Source organism: Cryptomeria japonica, chromosome 7 (genome assembly GCF_030272615.1).
Source record: "Cryptomeria japonica chromosome 7, Sugi_1.0, whole genome shotgun sequence".
In the NCBI taxonomy this organism is placed as follows: domain Eukaryota; kingdom Viridiplantae; phylum Streptophyta; class Pinopsida; order Cupressales; family Cupressaceae; genus Cryptomeria; species Cryptomeria japonica.
In genome coordinates this window covers 111569701-111596748 of record NC_081411.1, presented here as the reverse complement: position 1 = coordinate 111596748, position 27048 = coordinate 111569701, and the positions used below count along the sequence as shown (strand labels likewise).

At 35.5% G+C, this 27048-nt stretch overlaps 1 protein-coding gene across 1 annotated transcript; it reads left to right on the top strand.

Annotated features, from left to right (window-relative positions):
• Positions 1 to 5371: 5371 nt before the first annotated feature.
• On the top strand, positions 5372 to 8246 carry LOC131061217 (non-specific lipid transfer protein GPI-anchored 19). Its single transcript, XM_057994752.2, has 3 exons — positions 5372 to 5777; positions 7857 to 7922; positions 8027 to 8246. Exons 1-3 carry the CDS (start codon positions 5456 to 5458, stop codon positions 8125 to 8127), a joined length of 489 nt encoding a protein of 162 aa, XP_057850735.1. The 5' UTR covers positions 5372 to 5455; the 3' UTR covers positions 8128 to 8246.
• The last annotated feature ends 18802 nt before the right edge of the window (positions 8247 to 27048 follow it).

The window sequence follows — 27048 nt, the reverse complement described above, 5'->3', positions numbered from 1 at the left end:
TAGATTAGTAGGATAGTATTCCTAATCTAAATTATACTTTATTTGTAAAATTGTATCATATAATTCTATTTATTGATATAATTTTTTTATCTTTATTTTAAAAAATAAAATCAACATGGTTAATTAATTATGTTTTGGAAAAAAAGATTCATTTCAAAAAAAAAAAATTGTCATTTCATTTTAAATTATTCAATATATCCATATGGGTGTGTCTAGGTATATATGTATATGTGTATGTGCATGTGTGTGTGTGTGTGAAAGGTTTTAAAATATTTCATTGAATCACATTTGGCAATCATAAATAAAAATTTCACACCCTAGACCAAAATCCTCACAACTCATATGAGTAAGGGACCTTCAAATCAATGTAAGACAATTCATCAAAATGAAAGGGAAGAGGTATTTCATAAATTATGGGTGAAAATGCTATTTTAGAAATATATAAAAAAAAATTGAAATAATCAACAAAGCACATTAGATATTTGATGGAACATCTTAAAAGATGTCATCTCATGAAAGTCATACATGTAGATCATGTATACAATGAATTCATTGAAAAAGTTTAGATCCCAACCTTGAACTGTTTGATAGATTCCATTGAATGATGTTAGCCAATTATCACTCAATAATCAAGATAGTGAAGTGTTCACATGTCCAATCTACCGCTCAATCAAAATATTACATTATAGGCTCAAATAGTCAACCAACCTATGAAACTAGTTATTTAGGTGAGACATGGAATAAATGCATCCTATGTTCAAGCCACTTCAAAGTGTTAATAATCGAAAATAGTCCACCCCAACACATTCAATTCTTCTTTAAATGTTAGTTAATTGTGAAATGAGGTATTAAGCAAATCAAAGAAGAATCCAATGCCTTCAGTATAGAGAACACATTTTTTCTTAATTCAATTTTGGATTTTAATCTAATTTTTGTATGAATGCTTTGATAAAAGGATAGATTTATCATCAATATCATCAATATTTTCAAGTATAATTAGAGATGTCATAATGAGAATAGAATATTAAGATTGCAAGCTTAATTATCTAAATAAGTAAGAAAGATAGAACTAGAGGAAAAATGATGGAGCATAGAGAAAGTAGAAAAGAATATTGGACCAATTATTATAATAAAACAAGTGACTAAAAATTTGATACTAAAATTGGTTCTTATATTATATATAAATGAGAAATAATGAGATTCAAGGATAGTGAAAAATGCCAACATAAAATTACATAAGATTAAAGGAGTAGTTGAATTGAGAGAATGTATGGAGAGACAAGATTACATATATCATTAGTATTTTGTGTGCATGAGTTATTATACAATCAATCCCCTTTATTCAATTTAAGGATTAGAACAAGATGAATACATACTAAGAAACCATGTAGTATGCATATTGTATTCTAGTTGTGCATCCATTAATGTCAAATGATGATGCTATGATGTTTAATGTATATGGCTTAAATTGAAACTTGAAACTTGATATTTTAAAATGATTTATAATTTGTTCTTTTATACAAGACCTCATCATACAAAATCAATCATTTCATCACTCTTAAAATTCATGATTTCATCTACATAATTTTTGAAATAAATTGTGTGATTTTTTTATCTCAATATTACTTTATCAATCATTATGATTAATCATTAGAAAGAAGAGAACAAAACAATAAAAAAGAATCATTAAGAATTAAATATTTTATTTACACAGCATATTTCAGATCCTAAATAAGAAATTCATTTACTATTCCACATTTTGGTGTTTCACAGCTATTTTCATGGCCTCCTGCGATATTTTAATGATTTCTGAGTGCGCTGGTCAACTAGCCCAGCCGCCCGCTACAAGAAAAACCTGAAAGAGACATTGTATTGCTAAGCTCGCCCAAAAGAAGAAACCGAGGGAGATTAATCCGAAAGCTCATTGAAGAATCCGTTGAGGAAATCGATGTACGATTTCCGAGGCCTTTAAAACCCCCTCTCCACAGGCAATCTGCATTCGGATTTCCAAGGCTCTAATTATTTCTTACTGTTTTCCTCCTTTCGGCCTTCTACTTAATATTATGGCGATGGCGTTCATGTCGAAAGCAAACACAATAATGGCTTTCGTGGCAATGGTGGCTTTGATTGGCGCTGCTGACGTGGCTGCACAGTTAACATTCTGTGATCCTCAAGTCTCCAACTTGGGTTGGCCGTGCATGGGCTCCCTTACAGGCAAGGATCAATAACAATATTATATTATATTATGGAGGGCGAAAATAACAGTCTTAATCAAACAGATATTTCATAAATATATTTTATATTCATGAATAGAAGTTCAATCAGGATTCAGCTATGGTTATTTCACTGTCAATTATACTCCATGATACATTATCAGAAGGAATAGAAAATAATAGTTAGTATTATATTATAGAAGGCGAACATAACCGTCTTCACCAAACAGATATTTTCTTTTATGAAGTATATTAAATATGTTATATCTTATATACAAGAATGTAAGTTATAGTAGGTTTCAACTATGATTATTGCCTAGTCTGTTCACTATCAAGTATGAACTATACATTCTTTAAGCATATTTTTTATATTGATTCGACTTTTATTGTGGATTCAAAAGACTTCAAATTTTATAATTTATAACATAATTCTATATATTTTTTGGTTTTATCATGTAAAAAAAATTCATCATCGATGTTTCTAATCATATTTTATAATTTGTTTTTCTTCTCCCATTATCTTATCCCACCATGGGATATGATCTAAAGTTAAAAAATTGATAAGAAAAAAAAATTACATAATCAAATCTTTAAATCTTTTGTAATTTATAATATTAGTTTGGTATATTTTTTTATATTTGATTATGTAAACCTTTTTTCTTCTTTAATATTATTGATCATATATCATGATTTGTTATAGATCTTAAAATAGAATATGATTTGAAATGTTAATGAAAAAATATTATATAATCAAATTTCAATATATCGAATTAACTTTGACTGTAAAGACCCTCCCAATATTAATACGCCCATATTCCCATGATTTTTTAACAAATTAAATGATTCTAAATTTTAATGTTCCTCTGTTTCTTCTACAAGGTGCACCGGCGCCTTCTCCAAACCCATTCAAATGGCCTTCTCATCCTGGGTCACTGGGTAAGATTTCTGCAATCTTCATGTATAGATACTTGTATAATATGTTATCATTATTTTGACTTTTGTGGGTTTTTTTTCTTTTGTTTTTCAGCTCCCCCTCCTGCTAACGCAGGAGTAATGTTTGCACCGTCAATGGTGGCGATCTTTGCGTTGGCAGCACTGCTTTTAATGAAGATTCTCAGTTAAGAAAGATCATAGAAATGTCTTGGCGGCCTTCAGTGTGGTTTAGATAATAAATTGTTAAACTAGATTTATTTTCAGTGTGCGTCGTATCTCTTTGCTTTCGAGAGGAATAAAACAGTCTGAATTTTATTGTGCAACTCTATTTCAATGGAAGAGTCATGACTCTCAAGGCACGGTTCGTTATCCAATTTGTACTAGGTGATTATTAATTTCTTTTTATTCCATCACAGTGTAATTAGAATTGAAATGGTAATTAAGAAGTCAATTATTAGATTTTATTTTGAAAAATTTGAATAGTTATAGATTACTTAAAAAATAAGTGAATAACTATAATATAAATGATAAATTGTAGGAGTTTTTCAATCATATTCAATGATGTATTATTATAATGATGAGAAAAATGATGGAATATTGAGCGCGTTTTCAAAGATCGACATAAAATGTTATCAGTGTGATTGTGAAAAACTCATTTTTAAAAGTGAATGAAGTTAAAAGGATTTAATTCTCATAGTTAATGACAAATGTTAATGTGTTGTGGTCATTGATTGCATAGGAGATTTGGGTATTACAATTTGTAATAAGTAAGTTTTGTTTCAATATATATATATTAAAACATTCTTTTCACATAGACACAAAATTTCAATGGTCTCTTTGCATAGTGGTGAAGTTGAAAGGTTCACAAAATTTGTAATAACAAAATTATGTCTCAATATATATGCCTATATTAAAACATTTTGTTATTCAAAAAAACCCATCCCTCATGATTATGATTGATTCACTTATCATTTATTGCATCTATACAATAGCTACAAGGATAAGGGTTTAAGATGGGCGACCTGCCAAAATAAGTCTTAGTTCTTTACAAAGTCACTTAAATACAACAAATACTAAACAAACCATTCATAATAGAAAATTCTTATAAACCACAACTCGTAAATATAAATCAACAAATTTAACTCAATGTTTTTCAACAAAACCTATTTAACTTTTACTTTATATATAAGATAATAGACAAACTAGAGATGCCCTAACTCAAAAGAAACATCTCCCTATAATCAAGACACCACCAAATTAATAAATTTAACTAAAATTGAAAAAAATAAACCAACCAAATTAATAAATTTAACTAAAATTGAAAAAATTAAACCTTAATAAAAGATTACATGATAAGCAAACCATTCATAATAAAAGGAATGACTATAAACCACTAGTCATAAATATAAATCAATAAATTTAATCCAAATATATTTTTCAATAAAACCTATTTAACTATTATTTAATCTGTAAACTAATAGACATATTAAAGACACCCTAAGTCAAAAGAAACACCCTCTAATAATCAAGATTCGATCAGATAAATTAATATACTTTAAATTTAAATAATTAAATCAATGCAAGATTAAATGAATATATTTTTTTTTCACACATTTAATTAAAAAATAACAACATTAAAAGTAATTTTTAGTTTATTATTTTTAATTTCTGAATTCAATTGTATGTAAAAAATTATCATCAACCTTTAGAATCACACTTAATAATCTTAAATCTCCTTAAACTCTCTTTCATCGTGAAAAATATATCATAAAAATTTCACACAGAAATCTAATAACATTGAATATTCTTATTCCCCCAAAGAGTATGACGTTTGCATGTCGACATCCCGTGTACGCTTCAGGATGCTTTTTCCGTATACGACGACGGATAAACAATAAAATATCACGTCCATAATATAATATAAGCCATATACGATTTGGAATACTTTTCCGCATAAAGACGCCGACTAAACGATAAAACACCGGACATACCATAATATAATTAAGCTAGGACTAATAATTTTTATTCCATAATTTAAATTTTCCTCTCAAATTTTTCTTCATCGCGACTTGGAATTATATTTGTAAGACCTAAGGAACACGTTATGAGAAAAAATATCGCCTACAATAATTAAATAAAAATTTCCATGTTTTCCAGTTGTTCCCATTACAAAAGATAAAAGTACGGATTAATTTCGGGCCTTTAAAATCCCCTTTTTTTATCAAAACACTGCATTCTGGTTTGCAAAGCATTTATTTCTTCTGTAGTTTTTTTCCTTCCTTTTAGTCTTCTCGTTAGTATTTAGTGCGATGGCATTAATGGCGGAAGTGAAGGCAATAATGGGTTTCGTGGTCCTCGTGGCTCTGATTGGCGCTGCTGACGTGGCTGCACAGACAGACTGTCAAACGGAGATTGGTACGTTGCTTCCGTGTGTTAGCTACGTTGGAGGCAATGATAAAGAGCCGTCTGCAGCTTGTTGCAGCGCCTTGGCTAAGGTTGTGAGTACCAATGCCAGCTGTCTGTGCCTTGTTTTAACTGGCAATTCGGGGTTTCCGATCAATATGACCAAGGCTTTAGCCCTTCCCACCGCTTGCAACGTCGTCACTCCACCTGTCAGCGACTGTAACAAAGGTAATTGCACCAAATTTATATGGATTAGGTTTTCATGGTTGTTTTCTGAGAAATTTGTACCTGAAAATTGTGTTCTTTTTTAATCTGTTTGAGATTGATTTTCAGATTTATTATCAGGTTTAGGCTTAAAAGAACAGAGTTTGGTTGATTGTGTTTAGAGATTTTTATGGTAAAATATGATAAAAATTTAGGGAAGACAATATCATTTAGTTATAAAAAAGTGAATAGATTTAAATTCACTTTTTTTTTTTCTAATGAATTATGAAATGTAAATTGTTTTTACTTCAATAATGATGTGTAACGAAAAGAATAAGGGTAGGTAGAATTTAAATTTGATCGTTGTATTTAAGGATTTTTGTTATAAAATGAGTTTAAAATTTAGGAAAGATAATATCATTGAAAATGAGAGATTTTATTAGCCTCAAAAAATGAAGAAGGATTAGAATTAAATGTATATCAGATCTATGGTATGAAGGAATTCATTGTCAACTCATTCATATTTTAGGATCACATGCAAAACACAAATAACTTTGTACTAGTGAGAAAATGACAAGAATAACTTGTTTGATTTTATGGATGATTGAATGATTGATTGAATATGTGAGATGTATGCCTTGCTTATAAAGATAAGATTGAGAGAGGATTAGACAAGATTGTGACATATGTCTTAATCCTATGTTATGAGACAAGTTAAGAGATATTTATATGGCCTAGGAAATTACAATTAAATTTCTAAAGATAATATAAGACCTTATGAAAAAAAGATTCCTTAAGATAGATGTTAAGTTAAGCATGTGAATAAGATCTTGTAGTGAACTACTTAGGTAAAATACCATATTCACACCATCATGATATAACATTTTTAAACAATATATATTCTAAAGTATTAAAGACAGGGAGGTGAGTGCTTGTCACTAGATGACTATAATTTGATTTTCTAGGGGCTAGTAGGCAACAACCAATAAGAACTCAAAAACTTCAAAATGATTCTTTTGGGGGCAACAATTATCTTACTCCATGTTTTTATTGACAATGGGTAGGGTTTATAGGGACAATAATATAGAGTCTAAAGTTGAGTTCCATGAGTTATAGATTCTCCTATGAATAAATATAATACTGCGAAAATATAAAAGAGAAGAAAAGTTCTAAGAGCGACAATCTAGAGCCTAGAGTTGAACCTAGAATTCCTCCTAAAATAATAACATAGAAAACAAAGAAAAAAGAAAAAAGGAAAGTTAAATTTGATAGAAGAGATTTAAGTTCTTATTTTTGTTTTCACAAACTTGATAGCTTGCAACTAACAATTACTTTGTCTACTTTTATGTATATATGACACCTTACAAAACATTTTCTTAAATTCTAATTTTTATTTATTCTTAAAATTCTCAATTTAAAAATAAACCACACATTTAGAAAAACTTATTTTACTGATTAATTTTCTCACCAATTTGCAACAAGAAATTTTAACAAGCCCCCTTTATGTGATAACAGTAACAAGAAAAATACGACCATACAAATAAAGAAAACAATGTCAATTTGTATTCTAATATTCCACTAAATTTTTAAAAAATTACATAATTTTTTAAATTATATTTCATGATAAAAAGCTTACATACTATTATATGACCATCAAATTAAAGCTCATATTACAATGAAAGAGAAATAATAAAAGAGTTAAAAATGAGAAAAAAACAGAGTAACCTGGAAATCAAAGGAGGCAGGGTAAAAACTACAGTGATTTATAGTCAACAAATAGATGAAAATATTGAAAAAAACATATTAAGAAATTTAATAATAAATTCTATTAAAATGATAAATAAATAAACGAGATAAAGAAACTTATAGAACAGTGAAGAGATAAACAGAGCATCAAATCTGGCAAAATAAAAAATGGTAAGAAATTCAAATGGAAAATAAATCAAGCATAAAACAATGAAGAGAGATGAAAAATGCTGTCACAGAGCTAATCTGATAAAAGGAAGATTTTGATAATAAAGCTCTAGTTCTAAAATATAAATAGAAGATTGAAAATAAAGCTCTGGTTCTAAAATATCGCTGTTTCGGGGTTTCTTTCACCAGCTACAGCTCCTGCCCCTACTGTGGTAGCTTCAGGCCCCATATCGAATCCCGGCAACGCTCCACCGCGTAAGATTTCTGCAAATTTTCTCTCTATTTACTTCCAGAATGCGTTATGATTACTGAGCAAATTACTTAGATTTTTTTTGGGGGGGGGTTTCTTTGTTTTTCAGCTGCTACAGGAGCCAACACTAACGCAGGCACAGTTTTTGCACCGTCGATGGTAGCGATCGCTTCTATGACGGCACTGGTTTTAATGAAAGCTCTCGGATGAGAGAAACATACAAATGGTTTACCGCTTTTGATTTGGGGAAGGATTTGACCTGATTATGATTATCAAGGAATTGTTATTATCTCAATGAGTTATTAAATAGTTTTCCTTTTCGTTTTCAATGTATGTCGTTTTTGGCATCTTGATTCTCATCATTATAGGGACTCTTAATAAGAGGACAAAGTAAGGTTAAAAGAAAAAGACAAAAGGGTCCGTTGCCACATCTAGATTCTAGATATTAGGAAGGTAGTTTAGAAAGTTTTATCTCATGCATATCATATTGAGCAAAGTATATAAAATAAAATATAATTATTGTAAAGAAATAGGAGGATAAATCTATTCTTTCAAATACAAAATATGGTTTCTTAAGGTTAATTTAGGTCAATTTAATTAAATGTAAATAAACAAATATAATTCATTTGGATCAATGAATATTGAAGGGTAATTGATAATTTAGATAGACGCTCTAATTTTAAGAAAGCAACGAGGTGTATAAGGTAAGTGCTAAATATATGGGAATACATGTCTATGGTTTGGATAGGATACGGTTCAAAAAATGAGCTCAAATTCGTACAAGATTACACCATTTGTTTATATGTACATGCACTAAGAGATTTTTCCAAAATGAGCACAAAATTAAATTGGAAATATTTTGTATTGCTTACTTAACCATTACATTTTCCCCCACTTAAGGTGCATGTAATGTTCACTTAAATGCACGTGAAGTAAATATTCAAAAATCAAAGTCTATGAAAGAAGGCCCTATAAAATATGAACCTATAAAGGATGTGATCACATTAGTGTGTCCCTTGGTATATTGTCTTCAAATGGACCTATAAAAGTAAGAAACAATGTATGATGTGTATTTTTAACGAAAATGGGATCAAACACAAAAATGAGCACATTTTGAGAGACAATCTACTACTATTGGAAAGACCACTTTTCATGTAGATTTTTGAAGTCTAATAAAATCCATTGAAATGTTTGTCCACATTTAGATATGAATGGACAAAGGTTAACGTTGCCTTGAGGTGGCAACTATTTCATCTTTTTTGCATTAACAAATACAACATTCAAATACAAACTATTCCATTTTTGTTTTCAAACCTTTACAAAAGAAATTGTAGTGAAATCATTTAAAAGTTTAAAGAAAGATGAAGTTACCTTTCAATTATATGTGATAATACTTGCTACACCAAGAATAAACAATTCTTACACAACAAAAAAATATAGAAAACAAGATATGTGATAGGGGAAGAGCACCAGTAGTCTTCATAGCTAACTTCACGCACCCACAAATCCTAAACTGTACATCAGATTTTGATATATTTTTTAATTTATCTTCGTATGTGACTTAACTGCTTATAGCTATTGATCTGGCTTCTGGGTAGTAACGATGCATGTCGTGGAATTAGTTATGCGTACAAAGGTCAAAAAGTACACATTTCAAAGTGACGTCTGATACCTAACTAAAGATGTTACAGTAACCACCAACTCAAAATCGCTAGTACTTGTTGACAAATGTTCCAATAGTGGTGCACAAAGGTTCCAATAGTGGTGCACAAATGGACCAATTATGAACAAAAAATTACAAAAAATGATCGGTTATTGGTACAAAACAAATTTATTAATGGTGTTTTCACTATGACGGCTATTGGAGGGTCACCATGACAATAAGGTGACGGTTATTGAAACTATGTTATCTATTGGTGTTCTTCCCCTAACACTTCCTATACTAATCTAGTGAAAAAAATATTCAAAAATTCATTCAAAATTTCAAAAAAATCGTTTGGCTCTTCCATTTTTTCAACAAATATGGATGAGAAATTTTAACTAGCCATCTTTATCTGACAACAACCTTAGAAAGCAAGAAAAATATTAAAAAAAAAAAAGAGGAAATAATATAAGCTACAATAGAAGCCTAAATTTGACCATCAACCTCCCTGTCAACCAGTTTTGTTTTCTAGCTATTACTGAAGGCAACACTACCGCTCTTCCATTTTTTCAACAAATATGGACGAGAAATTTTAACTAGCCGCCTTTATCTGACAACAACCTTAGAAAGCAAGAAAATTATTAAAAAAAAAAAAAAAAGAAATAATATAAGCTACAGTAGAAGCCTAAATTTGACCATCAACCTACCTGTCAATCAGTTTTGTTTTCTAGCTATTACTGAAGGCAACACTACCGCAGGCACAGTTTTCGCACAGTCGATGGTAGCGATCGTCTCTGTGGCGGCATTGCTTTTAATCGAGATAATCAGCTGCGGCAAACGTACAAGCGATCTACCCCTTCGTTAATTTGTGAATGAGTTATTGAAAGGTATCGTTTTCACTGCATGTTGTGTTTGTTATCTTGTTTCTTGCAATCGACTCTTAAAACAAAGACAAAGGGTACGTTAAAAGAAAAGACTAACAGATTAGGTTACCACATTCACACATTAGGAAGGAAGGTTTGAAATTTTTTACTCAGTAATTATTTAATTTGACTAATGCATATCACTAAATAACCATTAAGCCTTTATAATTATTATAAAGGAGTATAAGGGTAAAGCAATTATTTGAAATAGAAAATATGGATTTCTATAGTAAATTTATGTAAATCGATCAAGTATATTTTTAATTTGAAAAAAAGTAGTGAAATGGATAAGAGTGTTTAGTTAATGAAAATTTTGGAATTTTTTTTTCTTTATTTTTAAAATATAAGTTTTCTATCAGATGGATGTATTTGATTCTTTATTTATCTTCAATGTAATGTAGAGTTGATTCTGATTGATTCAATCAAATTCATTACTATAGACTTATCTTCATTCTTAAAATTTATTTGTACATAGTGTATGACTTTGCTCTATTATTTGCCTTATCTTTGTTTACTAAGTTATGACTTTGTTCATTGTTTATATTAGAAGTCTATGCTTGCTTCACCATTCTTAACAATTAGAGGGATAAAAATATTTAGAAATATCTTACATGGGTTTCATTTTTTTTTTTTTCAAGGAAAGAAGTTCTTTCACATCAACACTCATAAGTGCATATAAATATTGAAAATAAGAAGAAAAATCCCTAAGATGATATATGCACATTTATTTATCTTTTAGTAAATATTTTATGATTATTTACTCTTTTATGTTATAAAATGAGAGACGATGCTTTGATGTATGAAAATGATAAATAAATGCAACTAAATTCCTTTAGAGATTAGAAGATAATATCAAATAGTACGAAAAAGATGTTTAGATAGATCTTAGAAAAAAAATTAAGGGGCTACTTGGATGAAATTGCTTTTGTAATTCACAAAAGGAAGGGATCATATCTAAAATTTTGTGGTTGACCCTATGACCATGACAATGAAAGGAAGTAGATATAATAAATGACAGGGTAAGTGCACCAAGTTGTGGTACCAAAAAGGTGTCACTTTTTTATCTTTTCATAAAAATGGATCATTGGCATGAAAAGGTCATCCAAACTTGCAGGTTGAATGCCCAAGGAAAATCCAACCCAAAGGGTTGGTATTCTCCCAAGCAAACCATTTGGCGAGCCCCAAATAAGGCGCTTGCCAAATGCAAAATTTTGAATTTTCACATTTGGCGCTCGCCAAATGCAAAAAATTGACTTCAAAATTTTGCATTTGGCGAGCACCAAATGTTCTGCATTGTCCAATGTGAAGTTTTTGTGAGTGTGTAGATTTTCCAATTTGGGCACAAGTTATATCCACCCCCGAAGGAGAATATATACATGAAATATAACATTTAAGTTAGCTCTATAGGAATTATAATGTAGATTCTAGTTTTTAGAGGATCATATAAAATTTTAGACAGTCAAATTTTAGTAATCAGCATGCTCCTATTAGCATTTTTTATCTATGTATCTTACTCTCTTTATCTTCCCCAAACTCTAGACCTATCTCTCTCCCTCTCTTGTCTCTCTCACTTCTCTATCCTTTACTCTCTCCCTCTCTCTTCTCTCTCACTCTCTTATTGTTTCTCTCCCCTCCCACTCCTTTCTCTTGGTCACTACCTATCCCTTTTATCCTCTCTCTCCCCATATCTAGGGTTGTCCCTCCCTCCCTATTCACCCCACTACCTCTCCCTCCCTATATTGTTTTCCACCTTTCTCTCCCCCTCCAAGTTTATCACTTATCTAATTTTCCACCCTCTAGTTCTCTCCCTCCTTCTCCACCTTTCTCTCCCTTCTCCTTACCTCTATCTATTTATGAACTCTCTCCCTCTCTTCTTTCTCTCTTTCTCCAAACTTATCTTTCTCCTCATTCTATAGGTCTCTCACTCCCTCGATGTCTACCTCTCTATCCATCTCCTCTTACTCATCTCTTTGTTCTTCTATCTGTTCTATTTTGCCTCCCTCCCCTCTCCAGGTCTCTACCTTCCTTTCTTCCTCTCTCCCTCTCTATCTCCTTCTCCCACTCTCTCATCTTCTCTCTTCCTCTCTTATTCTCTATCTTCATTATCTAGGTCATTACCTCTCCATCCCGCCCTCTCTCCCCTCTCTAGGTTTCTCCCTCCCTTCCTCTCCACCTATCTACCTCTGCATATAGGTCGCATTACCCACCTCTATTTATCCCCCTCTATCTATCTCACTCCTCTCTAGCCATCTAGGTCTCCCATCTATCTCTTTGTCCCTCTCTACCTCTCTCTCCCTCCTCCTTAACCCTATCCCTTTATGAACTCCCTCCTTTTCTCTTCCTCCCCTAACCACTTTATCTCCTCCTTCGATAGGTCTCTCACTCCCTCCATCCATCCCCTCTTACTCCTCTCTTTGTTCTTCTATCTCTTCTCTTCTCCCTCCCTCCCCTTTCTAGGTCTCTCCCTTCATTTCTTCCCCTATCCCTCTCTACCTCCCCATCCATACATACCCCCATATATATCTCACTCCCCCACTTTTCTATTCTCTCTTCCTCTTTTAATCTATCTCTCTCTCTACATTCTAGGTCATCAACTCTCTTTCACCTCTCTAGGTTAATCACTTCCTTCTTCTCCACCTATCTACCTCTACATCATGTCTCATTACTCACCTCTCTATCCCCCATCTATCTATCTCATTCCTCTCTTTTTTCATCTAGGTCTCTCATCTCTCTTTCCCAATATAGTTCTCTCACCTATCTATTTGTCCCCTCTCTAGTTCTCTCCCTCTATCTTCCCCTCTATCTCCCTCCCCCTTTACCCCTATTTATTTTTTAACTCTCTCCTCCTCTTCTCTCTTTCCCCACACCTTACTATATTCTCCCTCCCTAGGTCTTGTATTCCCTCCATGTCTACCTCTCGCTCAATCCCCTCATACTCTTCTTTCTCTTTATTCTTTCATCTCTCTTCTTATCCCTCCCTCCCATTTATAGGCATCTCCACTATTTTCTTCCCCTCTCCTTCTCCCTCATTATCTCAATCTCTCTCTCCCTTCCCTGCTAATTCTTATTCTCTCTTTATCGTCTACATCATCAGATTTCCATCACACCCTCTCTACCCCTCTTTAGGTTTCTCCCTCATTCCCTCTCCACCTCTCTACATCTCTATCCATATCTCATTACCAACCTCTCTCTATCCCCCTCCATTTATCTCAACCCTCTCTCTCTCTCTCACCCTATCTAGGTCTCTCATGCCTCTTTCCCCCTCTAGGTATCTTATATCTCTATATAACCCATCTAGGTATGTGCAGGAGCATAGTGGGCCATATGACCCCTTAGGAAACCATTACTATCTATCTTACGACACCATATGACCTCTTAAGACAACAAATGGTATTGTTACAAGTCATATGGTGTCCTAAGGGGTGATATGGTGTCGTTATGGGTTATATGGTGTCCTAAGGGGTCATATGGTGTACTAAGGAGTCATATGGTGTTCCATGACCCCTTAGGATACCATATGATCTCTTAGAACACCATATGAGCCCTAACGACACCATGTGGTGTCCTAAGGGGTCATATGGTGTCCTAAGGTATCATATGGTGTCCTAAGGGGCCATATGATGTCCTAAGGGATCATTTGGTGTTTTATGACCCCTAAGGACATCATATGACCCCTTAGGACACTATATGAACCCCCTAATGACACCATATGACCCCTAACGACACCATATAGTGTCCTAAGGTGTCATATGATGTTCTATGACCCCTTATGACACCATATGACCCCTTAAAACACCATATGACCCCTAACAACTTCATATGGGGTCATTAGGAGTCATATGGTGTCCTAAGAAATCATATGGAATCATTAGGCATCATATGGTGTCCTAAGGGGTCATATGGTGCCCTAATAGGTCATAGAATACCATATGACCCCTTAGGACATCATATGATCCCTCACGACACCATATGACCCCTTAGGACACCATATGACCCCTAACAAGACCATATTATGTCTTGAGGGGTCATATGGTGTCACAAGTGGTCATGTTGTGGACTAAGACATTAAAAGGGGTCATATGGTGTCCTAGGGGGTCATAGAACACTATATAACCCCTTAGGACACCATATGACACCTTAGGACACCATATGGTGTCATTAGGGACATATGGTGTCCTAAGGGGTCATATGGTGTTGTTAGGGGCCATCTACTGTCCTAAGCAGTCATGTGGCATTCTATGACCCATTAGGATGCCATATAACCCCTTAAGACACCATATGACCCCTAACGACATTGTCATTAGGGGTTATTTGGTGTCCTGAGGGGTCATATGTTGTTCTATGACACCTTAGGACACCATATGACCCATAAGACTACCATATGGTGTCCTCAGGGTTCATATGGTGTCATTAGGGGTCATATGGTGTTGTTAGGGGTCATATTGTGTCCTAAGGGATCATATGGTGTTCTATGACCACTTAGGACACCATATGACCCCTAACGACACCATATGGTGTCCTAAAGTGTCATATGGTATCCTTAGGGGTCATATGGTGTCCTATGACCCCTTAAGACACCATATGACCCCTTAAAACATGTCATATGGTTTCCTAAGGGGTCATATGGTGTTCTATGACCCCATAGGACACCATATGACCCCTAACATCATCATATGGTGTCCTAAAGGGTCATATGATTTTCTAAGGGGTCATGTGGTGTCCTAAGTGGTCATATGGTGTTCTATGACCCCTTAGGAGACCATATGACCACATACAACATCGTATAATCCCTAATGACACCATATAGTGTCCTAAGGGGTCATATGGTGTTCTATGACCCCTTAGGACACCATATGACCCCTAATGACACCATATAACCACTAATGACAACATATAGTGTCCTAAGGGGTCATATGGTGTTCTATGATCCCTTGGGACACCATATGAGCCCTCAAGACACCATATGACTCCTAAAAACACCATATGGTGTCCTTAGGGGTCATATGGTGCTCTATGTCCCCTTAGGACACTATATGACCCCATACAACACCATATGACCCCTCACGAAACCATATGGTATCCTAAGGGATCATAGAACACCATATGACTCCTAACAACATTATATGACCCCTTAGGACACCATATGACCCTTAACAACACCATATGACCCCTAACAACACCATATGACCCTTTATGACACTATATGACCCCTTATGACACCATATGATCCCTAAAGACACCATATGGTGTCATTAGGGGTCATATGGTGTCCTAAGGGGTCATATGGCATCCTAATAGGTCATATGGCATCCTAATAGGTCATAGAATACCATATGACACCTTAGGACACCATATGATCCCTAACGACACCATATGACCCCTTAGGACACCATGTGACCCCTTATGACACCATATGGTGTTATTAGGGATCACATAGTGTCCTAAGGGATCATATGGTGTTGTTAGGGGTCATATAGTGTCCTAAGGGGTCATATGTTGTCCTAATATGTCATAGAATACAATATGACCCCTTAGGAGACCATATGATCTCTATCGACACCATATGACCCCTTAGAACATAATATGATCCCTAACAACACCATATTGCATCTGAGGAGTCATATGGTGTCACAAGTAGTCATGTCATGTACTAAGATGTTAAAATGGGTCATATGGTGTCCTAAGGGATCATAGAACACCATATGACCCCTTAGGACACGATATGGTGTCGTTAGGGGTCATATGGTGTCCCAAGGGGTCATATAGTATTCTATGACCCATTAGGATACCACATGACCCCTTAGGACACCATATGACTCCTAACCACAACATATGGTGTCATTGGGGGTCATATAGTGTCCTAAGGGGTCATATGGTGTCATAAGGGTTCATATAGAGTTCAATGACCCCTTAGGACACAATATGACCCCTATGACCACCATATGGTGTGCTAAGGGGTCATATGGTGTCATTAGGGGTCATATGGTATTGTTAGGGGTCATATTGTGTCCTAAGGGGTCATATGGTGCTCTATGACCCCTAACAACACCATATGGTGTCCTAAGGCGTCATATGGTGTCCTTAGGAGTCATATGGTGTTCTATGACCCCTTAAGAAACTATATGACCCCTTAGCACATGTCATATGGTGTCGTTGGGGGTCATATGGTGTCCTAAGGGGTCATATGGTATTATATGACGCATTAGGATACCATATGACCCCTAATGACACTATATGGTGTCGTTAAGGGTCACATGGTGTCCTAAGGGGTCATATGGTATTCTATGACCCATTAGGACACCATATGACCCCTAATGACACCATATGGTGTCGTTAGGGGTCATATGGTGTCCTAAGGGATCATATGATGTCCTAAGAGGTTATATGGTGTTCTATGACCCCTTAAGACACCATCTAACCCCTTAGGACACCATTTGACCCCTAAGGATGTTATATGGTGTCCTAAGGGGTCATATGGTGTTGTTAGGGGTCATATGGTGTTCTATGACCCCTTAGGACATCATATTACCCCTAATGATACCATATGGTATCCTAAGGGGTCATCTAATGTTGTTAGGGGTCATATGGTGTCCTAAGGAGTCATATAGTGTTCTATGACCCCTTAGGACACTATATGACCCCTTAGGACACCATATGACCCCTTAGGACACCATATGGTGTTGTGAGGGTTCATATGATTTTATATGGGGTCATATGGTGTCTAAAGGGGACATAGAACACAATATGATCTCTTAGGACACCATATGGTGTTTTTAGAGGTCATATGGTATCCCGAGGGCTCATATGGTGTCCCAAGGGGTCATAGAACACCATATGGTGTTGTTAAGGATGATATGGTGTTGTATGGGGTCATATGGTGTTCTAAGAGGTCATATAACACCATATGACCCCTTAGGACACCATATGACCCTTTAGGAAATCATATGACCCCTTAGAATACCATATGGTGATGTTAGGGGTCATATGGTGTCTTAAGGAATCATAAAACATCATATGACCCCTTAGGACACCATTTGACCCCTTAGGACACCATTTAGTATTGTTAGGGATCATATGGTGTCCTAAGGGGTTATAGAACACCATATGACCCCATAGGACACCATATAATCTCTAACGACACCATATGACCCCTTAGGACACCATATGGTGTCATTAGGGGTCATATGGTGTTGTCTAGGGTCATATGGTATCCTAAGGGGTCATATAACACCATATGACCCCTTAGGACATTATATGACCCCTTAGGAAACCATATAACCCCTTTGGACACCATATGGTGTTGTTAGGGGTCATATGGTGTTCTAAGGGGTCATAAAATACCATATGACCCCTTAGGACATAATATGGTGTCATTAGGGGTCATATGGTGTCCTAAGGGGTGATACAAGACCATATTTCCCCTTAGGAAACTATTTGATCCTTTTGGACACCATATGGTGTTGTTAGGTGCCATATGGTGTTCTAAGGGGTCATAAATACCAATTATCCCTTTAGGACACCATATGGTGTCATTAGGGGTCATATGATGTCCTAAGGGGTCATACAAGACCATATTTCCCCTTAGGATACTATATGGTGTCGTATGGTGTCCTAAGGGGTCATAGAATACCATATGACACCATATGACCCCTTAGGAAATGATATGGTGTTGTTAGGGGTCATATGGTGTCCTAAGGGGTCATAATGTTCCCTGGGTATCAATACGACCACTACCCTCAACCCTATCTACCCTAAACAATGTTTCATCAATCTTTTACCCCATACCATAAACCTTATATCCTACAACCTATTATCTAAATCCTGTATAGGAAAGGGAGAAATAGATGGGAGAGGGAAGAATAAAGAGAAAGAGAGATCTACGAACAAAGGGAGAGGTGGGTAGGGAGTGGCTGAGAGACCTAGAGAGGAAAGAGTAGATCGGTAAGGGAGAGAGAGAATAAAAGAGGGATATGTAGATATGTAAAGATGGAGGGAAGGAGAAAAATAGGTATGGAAAGAGAGGTTAGGAGGGAGAGGTATTCATTAAGAGAACACATAGAGAGTGTAGGGAAACAATAAGAAGAGAAGAGAGATGGAGGGAGGGAAGGATAGATATGGAGATAAGGAGGGAAGGTGAGAGAGAGAGGGAGAGAATATAGGAGAGACCTAGAGAGGGGAGAGAGAAGAAATGCAAAGAAAAAAGGGGGAGTAATAGGTCTATATTTTTTGGTAGATAAAGAGGTGATGAGAGAGATAAGAGAAGGAGAGACTTTATAAAGGGAGATGGGTAAGGGGTGATGGTAAGAGAGAGGTGGAGAGGAAGAGAGAGAACTAGAGAGGGGATATGTAGAGAAATGATATATGTAGAACATGAGAGAGAGGTTAAATAACTAGATGGGAGATATAGAGGAGAGATAGATAGAGGGGCTTAAAGATAGGTTCCTAATGAGACATTAATGGATAAGTATAGATGTGGAGAGGGAATGAGGGAGAAACCTAGAAATTTGAGAGAGGGAGGTAGAGAGAGTAGGATGGAGAGGTGACAACCTAGACAATGGAGAGAGGGAATAGATTGAAGAGAAAAGAGATGACTAAGAGGGGATGGATGGAGAGGTATACATGGAGGGACTCATAGACCTAAGGAATGAGAAGATAGATAGGTTTGGAGAGAGAGAATAGAGGGAGAGAGTTCATAAATGGATAGGGGTAAGGGAGAGGGAGAGAAATATGGAGATGGGGGGAGAGAACTAGAGGGTGGACAATTAAATAGGTGAGATACCTAGAGGGGGAGAGAGAGGTGGGTAACAATATAGGGAGGGAGAGGTAGTGAGGCGAATAGGGAGGGAGGAAGAGACCTAGATATGGGGAGAGAGAAGATAGAAGGGATAGGTAGTGACCAATAGAATGGAGAGGGAGGGGAGTGAAATAATAAGAGAATGAGAGAGAAGAAGAGAGAGGGAGGGAATCAAAGATAGATATGATGTTAAGGAAGGAATGAAAGGTAGAGAAGTTGGGTTTACCTAGAGAGGGGACAGAGAAGTGAGAGAGACAATAGAGGGATAGAGATAGGTCTAGGGTTTAGGGACGATAAAGAGAGTGAGATACATAGCTGAAGAATCGTAATAGGAGCATGTTGATTACTAAAATTTGACTGTCTGAAATTTTATATGATCCTCTTAAAACTAGAATCTACATTATAAGTCCTATAGAGATGAAACCACTCTCAAACATCCTACCAATATATACATAAAATATAACATAAAATATAAGTCACATTTCAATATGTCTTTTTTCTTTCTTATGACTTATACTTAAATGTCATATTTCATGTATATATTCTCCTTTGAGGGTGGATATAACTTATGCCCAGATTGGAAAATCTACACACTCACAAAATCTTCACATTGGACAATGGAGAACATTTGGTGCTTGCCAAATGCAAAAAATTAACTTTTCGCATTTGGTGAGCGTCAAATTTGGCACACACCAAATGTGAAAATTCAAAATTTTGCATTTGGCGAGTGCCAAATAGGGTGCTTGTCAAATGGTTTGGATTGGAAACCCAACCCAAAGGGTCGGACAACCATTTCAAACCTAAGACGTGTTTTTATCAAAAAATTAAAAGAAATTACACATATTTTTGGCCGTGCTCTCCATTAGGTTTGCACGTGTTTCAATGAAACTTAAAAAAATGCCATAAAAACCTCAATCTCTCTCTTAGCTATCCAAGTATGTAACTTTTTCGCATTTTGATTTCATTAAGGCTTTCATCTAAAATTTATTTTTTTAGTGTGTCCATTTTTGGTCGAAAACCAACATGTACTATTTTGGGTATAGTTTTTTACATGTTCATAAGATTTTGAAGAAAATTATATTTTTAGAAACTAGGTTCCATTCTACACAATCTTGAAAAAAAAAAATTGATTTTTGATTAGTTATCAATGACTTTAGGGGGTAGCACGCTCAAATATCTGTTTTTCAGGTTGTGTCCATTTCAAAAATTAGTAAAAAATCATGTACTCATTAAAAAATTAGCTGAAAAACTTGGCATAAACTAAAAGATGTTAGCTAATTTCTCACTAAAGCGATTTTAAAAATTCAAAAAAAAAAGTTAACATTTTAGGGGGGCCACAACAAACGCTATGTTATGTTTTTTGCATAAAAATAGGACCACTTTTTGTGGCCCCCCTTTTTGAAGCCCTTAGTCTCCACCAATTTCAAAACAAATTAGTATTTTAGAAAGTAGACTCGAAGAACTTTGACTCTTGTTGTTGTTGAATCTTTAAATTTAGAGTGTAACTATCTTCAATTTTTCATTGAAGTTCAAACTTTGCTGATTTCAGAAAAAAAAGTGGCATCTTCAGACCCCCTTTTGGTACCATAACTTGGTGCACATACCCACCAAGTATTCTTGAATGTCTTAAAGTGTGCACATAAAAGGACAAGCTAGGTGTTAAGAATGTGGGAATACATGTCTTAAAGGGATAGGCTAAATATAGAAAAATAAGCCCAACTTTGCATAAGATTGTGTACCATTTGTTGATATGTACATTTTGTAAAGAAATTTCCTCAAAATGAACATAGAAAAAATGGAAAATGATATAGGTTTTTCTTATTTAGCATTCATATTTTTCACCCACCTTGAGGTGCATGTAAATAGAAATGATCACGTGTCTCAAAGAATGCAGTGTTCACAAATGTGCATGTAAGTTGATATTCAAAGATCAAAATATATGAAAAAGGGGTTTGCAAAGTATGGACCTTGCAAGGGTGTCATCATAAAATTGTGTCATTCGATATGTACCCTCCATACAAACCTATACAACAAAGAAATATTATATAATTCATATATTTTATATCATGAGTGAAAATTAGTCAATGTGCACCACTTTGAGTCTGATTATAGAAGTGCAAATTGACCTACTTAAATAAGTTGTGTTGATCACTCTAATTTTTACTATGCTAAATTTCTTAAAACATTTTTTCATTGAAATTGATGCTTTGGGATAGGTGTTGTTCTCATGCACCACAAACAAGTGTTAGGATCTAATGCGAATTAGAAGAACCAAAATTAAACAATGAATTCATAGACAGGGACAAAAAGAAACACACAATTTATCGTGGTTCGGCAGATTGCCTACATCCACACTTAAAGCAGGGGAATCAATTATATTGATGACCACTTTTGTTTCTACATAAATAGCTGCAAGCAGCTTCAGAATACACAACTAAAATGGTATTCAATCAGCTCTTAAAGAGCTTTGCAGTAGAAGATGAAAGGCCAAAGGATTTGGTGGAAAAAAGGAAGGAGTCCGTTGGACTTCATTTCCAACAATCTCCCACTAGAAGGCTAAGGAACTGCTTCACAAGTAGATTCCTCCACTCAGTCGTGCTATCATATATTGGAAAGGCTAAGAGAAGCTCAGCATAAATCGAACTTCTCCCATTTAACAACTTTGGTGAGCACATCAACTGGGTTCTCCATGGTGTGAATTTTGTCTACAAGAAACTTGCCCTCTTCGACCATGTAATGAACATAATGACTACGTACATCAACATGTTTTGATCGAGGCTGAGATGTCTAATGCTTAGTCATAAAGATGGCACTGTTATTATCACAAAACAAGGCAAAATCTAATTGCTTCAAACCCAATTCGTTGAACAAGAGTTGCAACCATACCATCTCCTTGGCTCCCTTAGAAGGAGCTATGCATTCAGCCTCTGCAGTTGATTGAGCAACTGTATGTTGTAATTTTGAGGCCCAACTAATGACTGCCCCAACAAATGTGAAAGCATAACTTGAAGTAGAGTTTTGTTTGTCTAAATCCCCAGAAAAATTAGAACCAGTTAACCCTTGCAAGTGTGCCTTTCCCTTCCCAAAACATAAACAAAAATCTGAACTACCCTTGAGATATCGTAAAATATACTTGACCACCTCCCAATGTGGTTTGTCCGGATTAGCCATAAATATGCTCACCACTCCCACAACATGAGCAATATCCAGACGAGTAGATATCATAGCATACATAAGACTCCCAACTACAGATTTGCATGGAATATTGTCCATAAACTCCTTATCTTCTTGTGTTTTTGGACACAATTGAGTTGACAACTGAAAATGAGTGGCTAAGGGGATGCATATAGACTTAGCATCTTCCATACCAAATCTGTCCAATAAATTTTTAATGTAGTCTTCTTGAGATAGTTTGAGTTCTCTCTTTTTTCTATCTCGAAAAATGGTCATCCCAAGGATTTTCTTCGCCGCCCCTAAATCTTTCATGGCAAATTCATTAGCTAAGTGATTTTTAAGCTCACAAACAATTTTCATGCTTGTGTCAGCCACTAGCATATCATCCACATAAAGGAGAAGTATAAAAAATTCGCCATTGGGAAGCTTTTTAAAATAGATACAAGGATCAAACTCACAGTGAGTAAACTTGTGATCAATCATACACTTATCAAATTTGAGATACCACTGTCTTGGGGCTTTCTTAAGCCCATACAAACTCCATTTGAATCTGCAATAGAGATGTTCCTAACCCTTTTTGATAAATCCTTCTAGCTAATACTTAAATAATTTCTCATTAAGGTCGACATGGAGAAATGTCGTCTTCACATCTAATTGTTCAAGCTCAAGATCCCAAGCTGCAACCAATCCCCAAATGGCTCGAATGGTAGTCATTTTGACTACTAGTGAAAAAAATTCTTTAAAATCAAGGTCTTGCTATTGAGTGTACCCATTGACAACTAGTCTTGCTTGAAACCATTTCCGACCACCAACTTCACCCTTCAATTTATGCACCCACTTATTACATAATTCCTTTCTGTTAGGCGGAAGTGACACCAAATCCCATGTCTGATTTCACAATAATGCGTCCATTTCTTCGCACATTGCAGCTTGCCATTTATCACAATTTGCAATTTTACAAGATTCTTTATAAGTTGTAGGCTTTGTTTCATCAGAGACTAACAAAGTGGCCAAGCTTCTTCATAGAATAACATCTCATAATCTATAAATTTTGGGGGAAATCAACTCTCTAGTAGACCTGCATTGGTGATTATCAACACCACATGCTTGAGTTTTTTTTCAACACAATGACTAGGAGATACCAATTCAATATGAGATGGCTCTATTTTATCAGTCAAAGGTGTAGAGAGGAGACGACTTTGTTTTATTTTACTGAGACCACATGAGTGGTCTGCCATGATTTCACCATCCATGACATTTGAATACTGTTGCTGCAGGGAGCCCATGGAGGGAGAGAGGAGGGGCAAACATGTTAGCTATCCGGCTAACGGTGAAGGTTGTTTAAGCAACATTAATTATGATGCAGGCCATGGGCTACCACCAACCAGCGTGTGCAGAGATGAAGACCGTGGAGACCACCAACCAACATGTGTGGAGATGAAGGTCATGGGGTAAGCAACATCCTAGAGTGAGATGCCTCATCGCTGTGCCATGGAAGTTACTCACTAACATATCCATGATTCTCTTTGCGTGCCCCTGTTTCAACTCGTGAGGAATCAGTTAGAGGCCGAGGTGGCCCTATTCCAAACAGTGATGCAATAGAGGTGCTATCAGATTCTTCATCATTGAGAGTTTGATGGGAAGACTAATGTAAACTACCATTATTCTGATCTGGTGAAGGATAATTTCCAAAAACTGATAAAGGAACATACTCCATTTCTGATTTATTTGGAACTTGTAGTGCAGGGAAATAAGTCTCATTAAAGATAACATCCTTGCTATGAATAGTTTTTCTATGAACCGGATCCCACAACCTGAAACCAAATTCTTCTTCTCCATACCCAACGAAAATACACTTCTGTGACTTGGGATCCAATTTAGTTTTTTTCTCCTTGGGTATATGTGAGAAGGCTTCACATCCAAACACGTGAAGATGCAAGTAGGAAATCTTCTTCCCTTGCCATTTCTCTTCTAGAATACTAAAGTCTAATTTAGATGAGGGACTTTGGTTGATCAAGTATACTGTTGTGTTGCAAGCTTCTGCCCAAAATTCCTTACCTAGACCTACATTTAATAACATACATCGTGCCTTTTCAAGGATTGTCTTGTTCATCCTCTTGGCTGCACTGTTTTCTTGAGGAGTGAAAGGAACAACCTTAATCCTTCTAATCCCATTATCAACACAAAAACCACCAAATTCGTGTGAACAAAATTCTCCACCATTATCTGTTTGTAGACACTTAATCTTATGCCCAATCTGATTTTCAACTAAAGCCTTAAAAATTTTAAATTTTGAAAAAACTTCAGATTTCTTAGAGAACATGTAGATCCATACTTTCCTTGTACAATCATCAAGAAAGGTGACAAAATAGTTAGCTCCGCCAATGGAGGTTACCTTGGTAGGCCCAAAAACATCCGAGTATACAAGCTCTAGCGATGTTGTCTTCGTATCACACCCACCTTTCAAAAAACTGACTCATTTTTGTTTTCCATAAAGACAATGTTCACAAAAGGCTAAATCTACAAGTTTGAGACCTGGAAGCTGATTTCTTGTGTTCATAACATGGAGCCCTTTCTTGCTAATATGCCCAAGCCTTTGATGCTAAAGATTCACTTTGTTGTCTTCAACCACCATTGCAACTCCCACTTCACCATGAGTCTTAAATATATAGAGACTACCCAATTTATTGCCATTTGCAATCAGCATGGTACCATGAGTTACCTTCCAAGTATCGAGAAGAAAATTCTCATTAAGACCTTGATCGAAGAGCTGTCCAACGGATATCAAATTTGGTTTTAATTGTGGGTCATGTCGAACATCTTTGAGCAGCCATGTTTTACTACCTTCTAATGGTAGCAACACATCACCCTTGCCTATAATTTCGCAAGCTTTCTTATCTCCTAAGAAAACATTTCCAAAGTGACCTTCTTTGTAGTTAATGAACACTTCAAGGCATGAGGTAGCATGATGGGAGGAACTGAAATCAAGTGCCCATGAATCCGGAGTAGTGTTGGTTGTTGAAAGGATGAGTACACTATCATTTTTGTCATAGACGGTATTTGCTTCACTATCCTGCACCTTCTCTTGTGCCCTTTTGTAGTTTCTACAATCTTTATTTACATGACCAAATTTGCCACAAAACCAACAATCACCATTTGTGTTTCTAGACTTTGATCTCCTTGTTGATTTCGATCGCCTATGATAATTATTTCTACCTCCATTATGGCTCCTACCTCTATTTTCGGTGCTTACCACCGTTAAGGCTTCACCAGATGAAGGTTCTTCATTTTTTCTTCTCAAATCCTCACTGAGAAAAGCAGCTACTACATCATTAAAAACTAACATTTTTACTAGACAGCGATGTGCTAACGGCTATTGCAACACCATCCCATCTGCTTGGTAAAGAGTATAACAAAAGGACAACCTTGTTTTCATCGTCTTGTGTCATCCCCACCAAAGTTGCTTGACTAATCAATGTATTAAATTCATTGATGTGATTTGCCATCGCACAACCTTCCTCCATCTTAAGCTTGTACAATTGCTTCATGATAGACACTTTAGTTGCAGCCGGCGCCATTTCATACATGGTTGTTAATTTATCCCATACATCTTTCATTGTTTCTTCACCCATGACATTGAAGAGAACATTGTTGAACAGTGAGAGAAAAATTGTCACTCTTACCTTCTTATCTAATTTTTCCCATTATTCATCAACCATCTTAGTTGGCTTCTTTGCTTTCCCTTCAAGCGCAAGTGAATGGTCTTGCTTTATCAGCAAGGACTCCATCTGCACCTTTCATTACCCGAAGTTATGACCAGAGAACTTCTCTATCTTCGCTTCTTCCATAATTCCTGAATTTCAACCACCGAAATACAATCTAACCTCGCTCTGATACCAATTGTTAGGATTTAATGGAAATTAGAAGAGCAAAAATTAAACAATGAATTCACAAACAGGGACAATAAGAAACACGCAATTTATTGTGGCTCAGCAAATTGCCTATGTCCACACTTAAAGCAGGGGAATCAATTATATTGATGACCTGTTCTGTTTCTACATACACAGCTGCAAGCAGCTTCAGAATACACAACTAAAATGATATTCATTCAGCTCTTAAAGAGCTTTACATCAGAAGATGAAAGGCCAAAAGATTTGGCGGCAAAAAAGAAGGGGTCTGTTGGACTTCACTTCCAACAACAAGACCCTTAATAGCAAAAATCTTACTTGTTGAGTCTATGAGATATTAGGCATTTTCCTTGAAGCTAACTAATGACATAATATTTTATTGAAAAATTATATAAATATGATCATACAGACATCAAATTTAAATGTATTTATCCGAAATAAGAACAACTATAAATAAAAGAAAGAGGAGGAAAACTGAGGAAAACTGCTTTGCTAAAGGGGACAAGAACAATGTAAATGGATAAACATCTAGAAGCAGAGACAAGCAAACATGATGGCACAGGGTTTATCTTATAAATGGCAGCTTAAAAGGAAAGTTTAGCTCTAAATTTTTGCTTCTTTTACCAGCTGCAGGTGCTGTATCTTCTTTAGTACCCACAGGTCCTGTCTCGATTCCCACTATCGTTCCAT

Excerpts from the sequence above, each read along its gene's own strand:
- LOC131061217 (XM_057994752.2), top strand. The coding sequence starts at position 5,456 with ATGGCATTAATGGCGGAAGTGAAGGCAATAATGGGTTTCGTGGTCCTC. Across the intron at positions 5,778-7,856 it reads TGTCAGCGACTGTAACAAAG|CTACAGCTCCTGCCCCTACT; the intron begins GTAATTGCACCA and ends TTCTTTCACCAG. Across the intron at positions 7,923-8,026 it reads TCCCGGCAACGCTCCACCGC|CTGCTACAGGAGCCAACACT; the intron begins GTAAGATTTCTG and ends TTTGTTTTTCAG.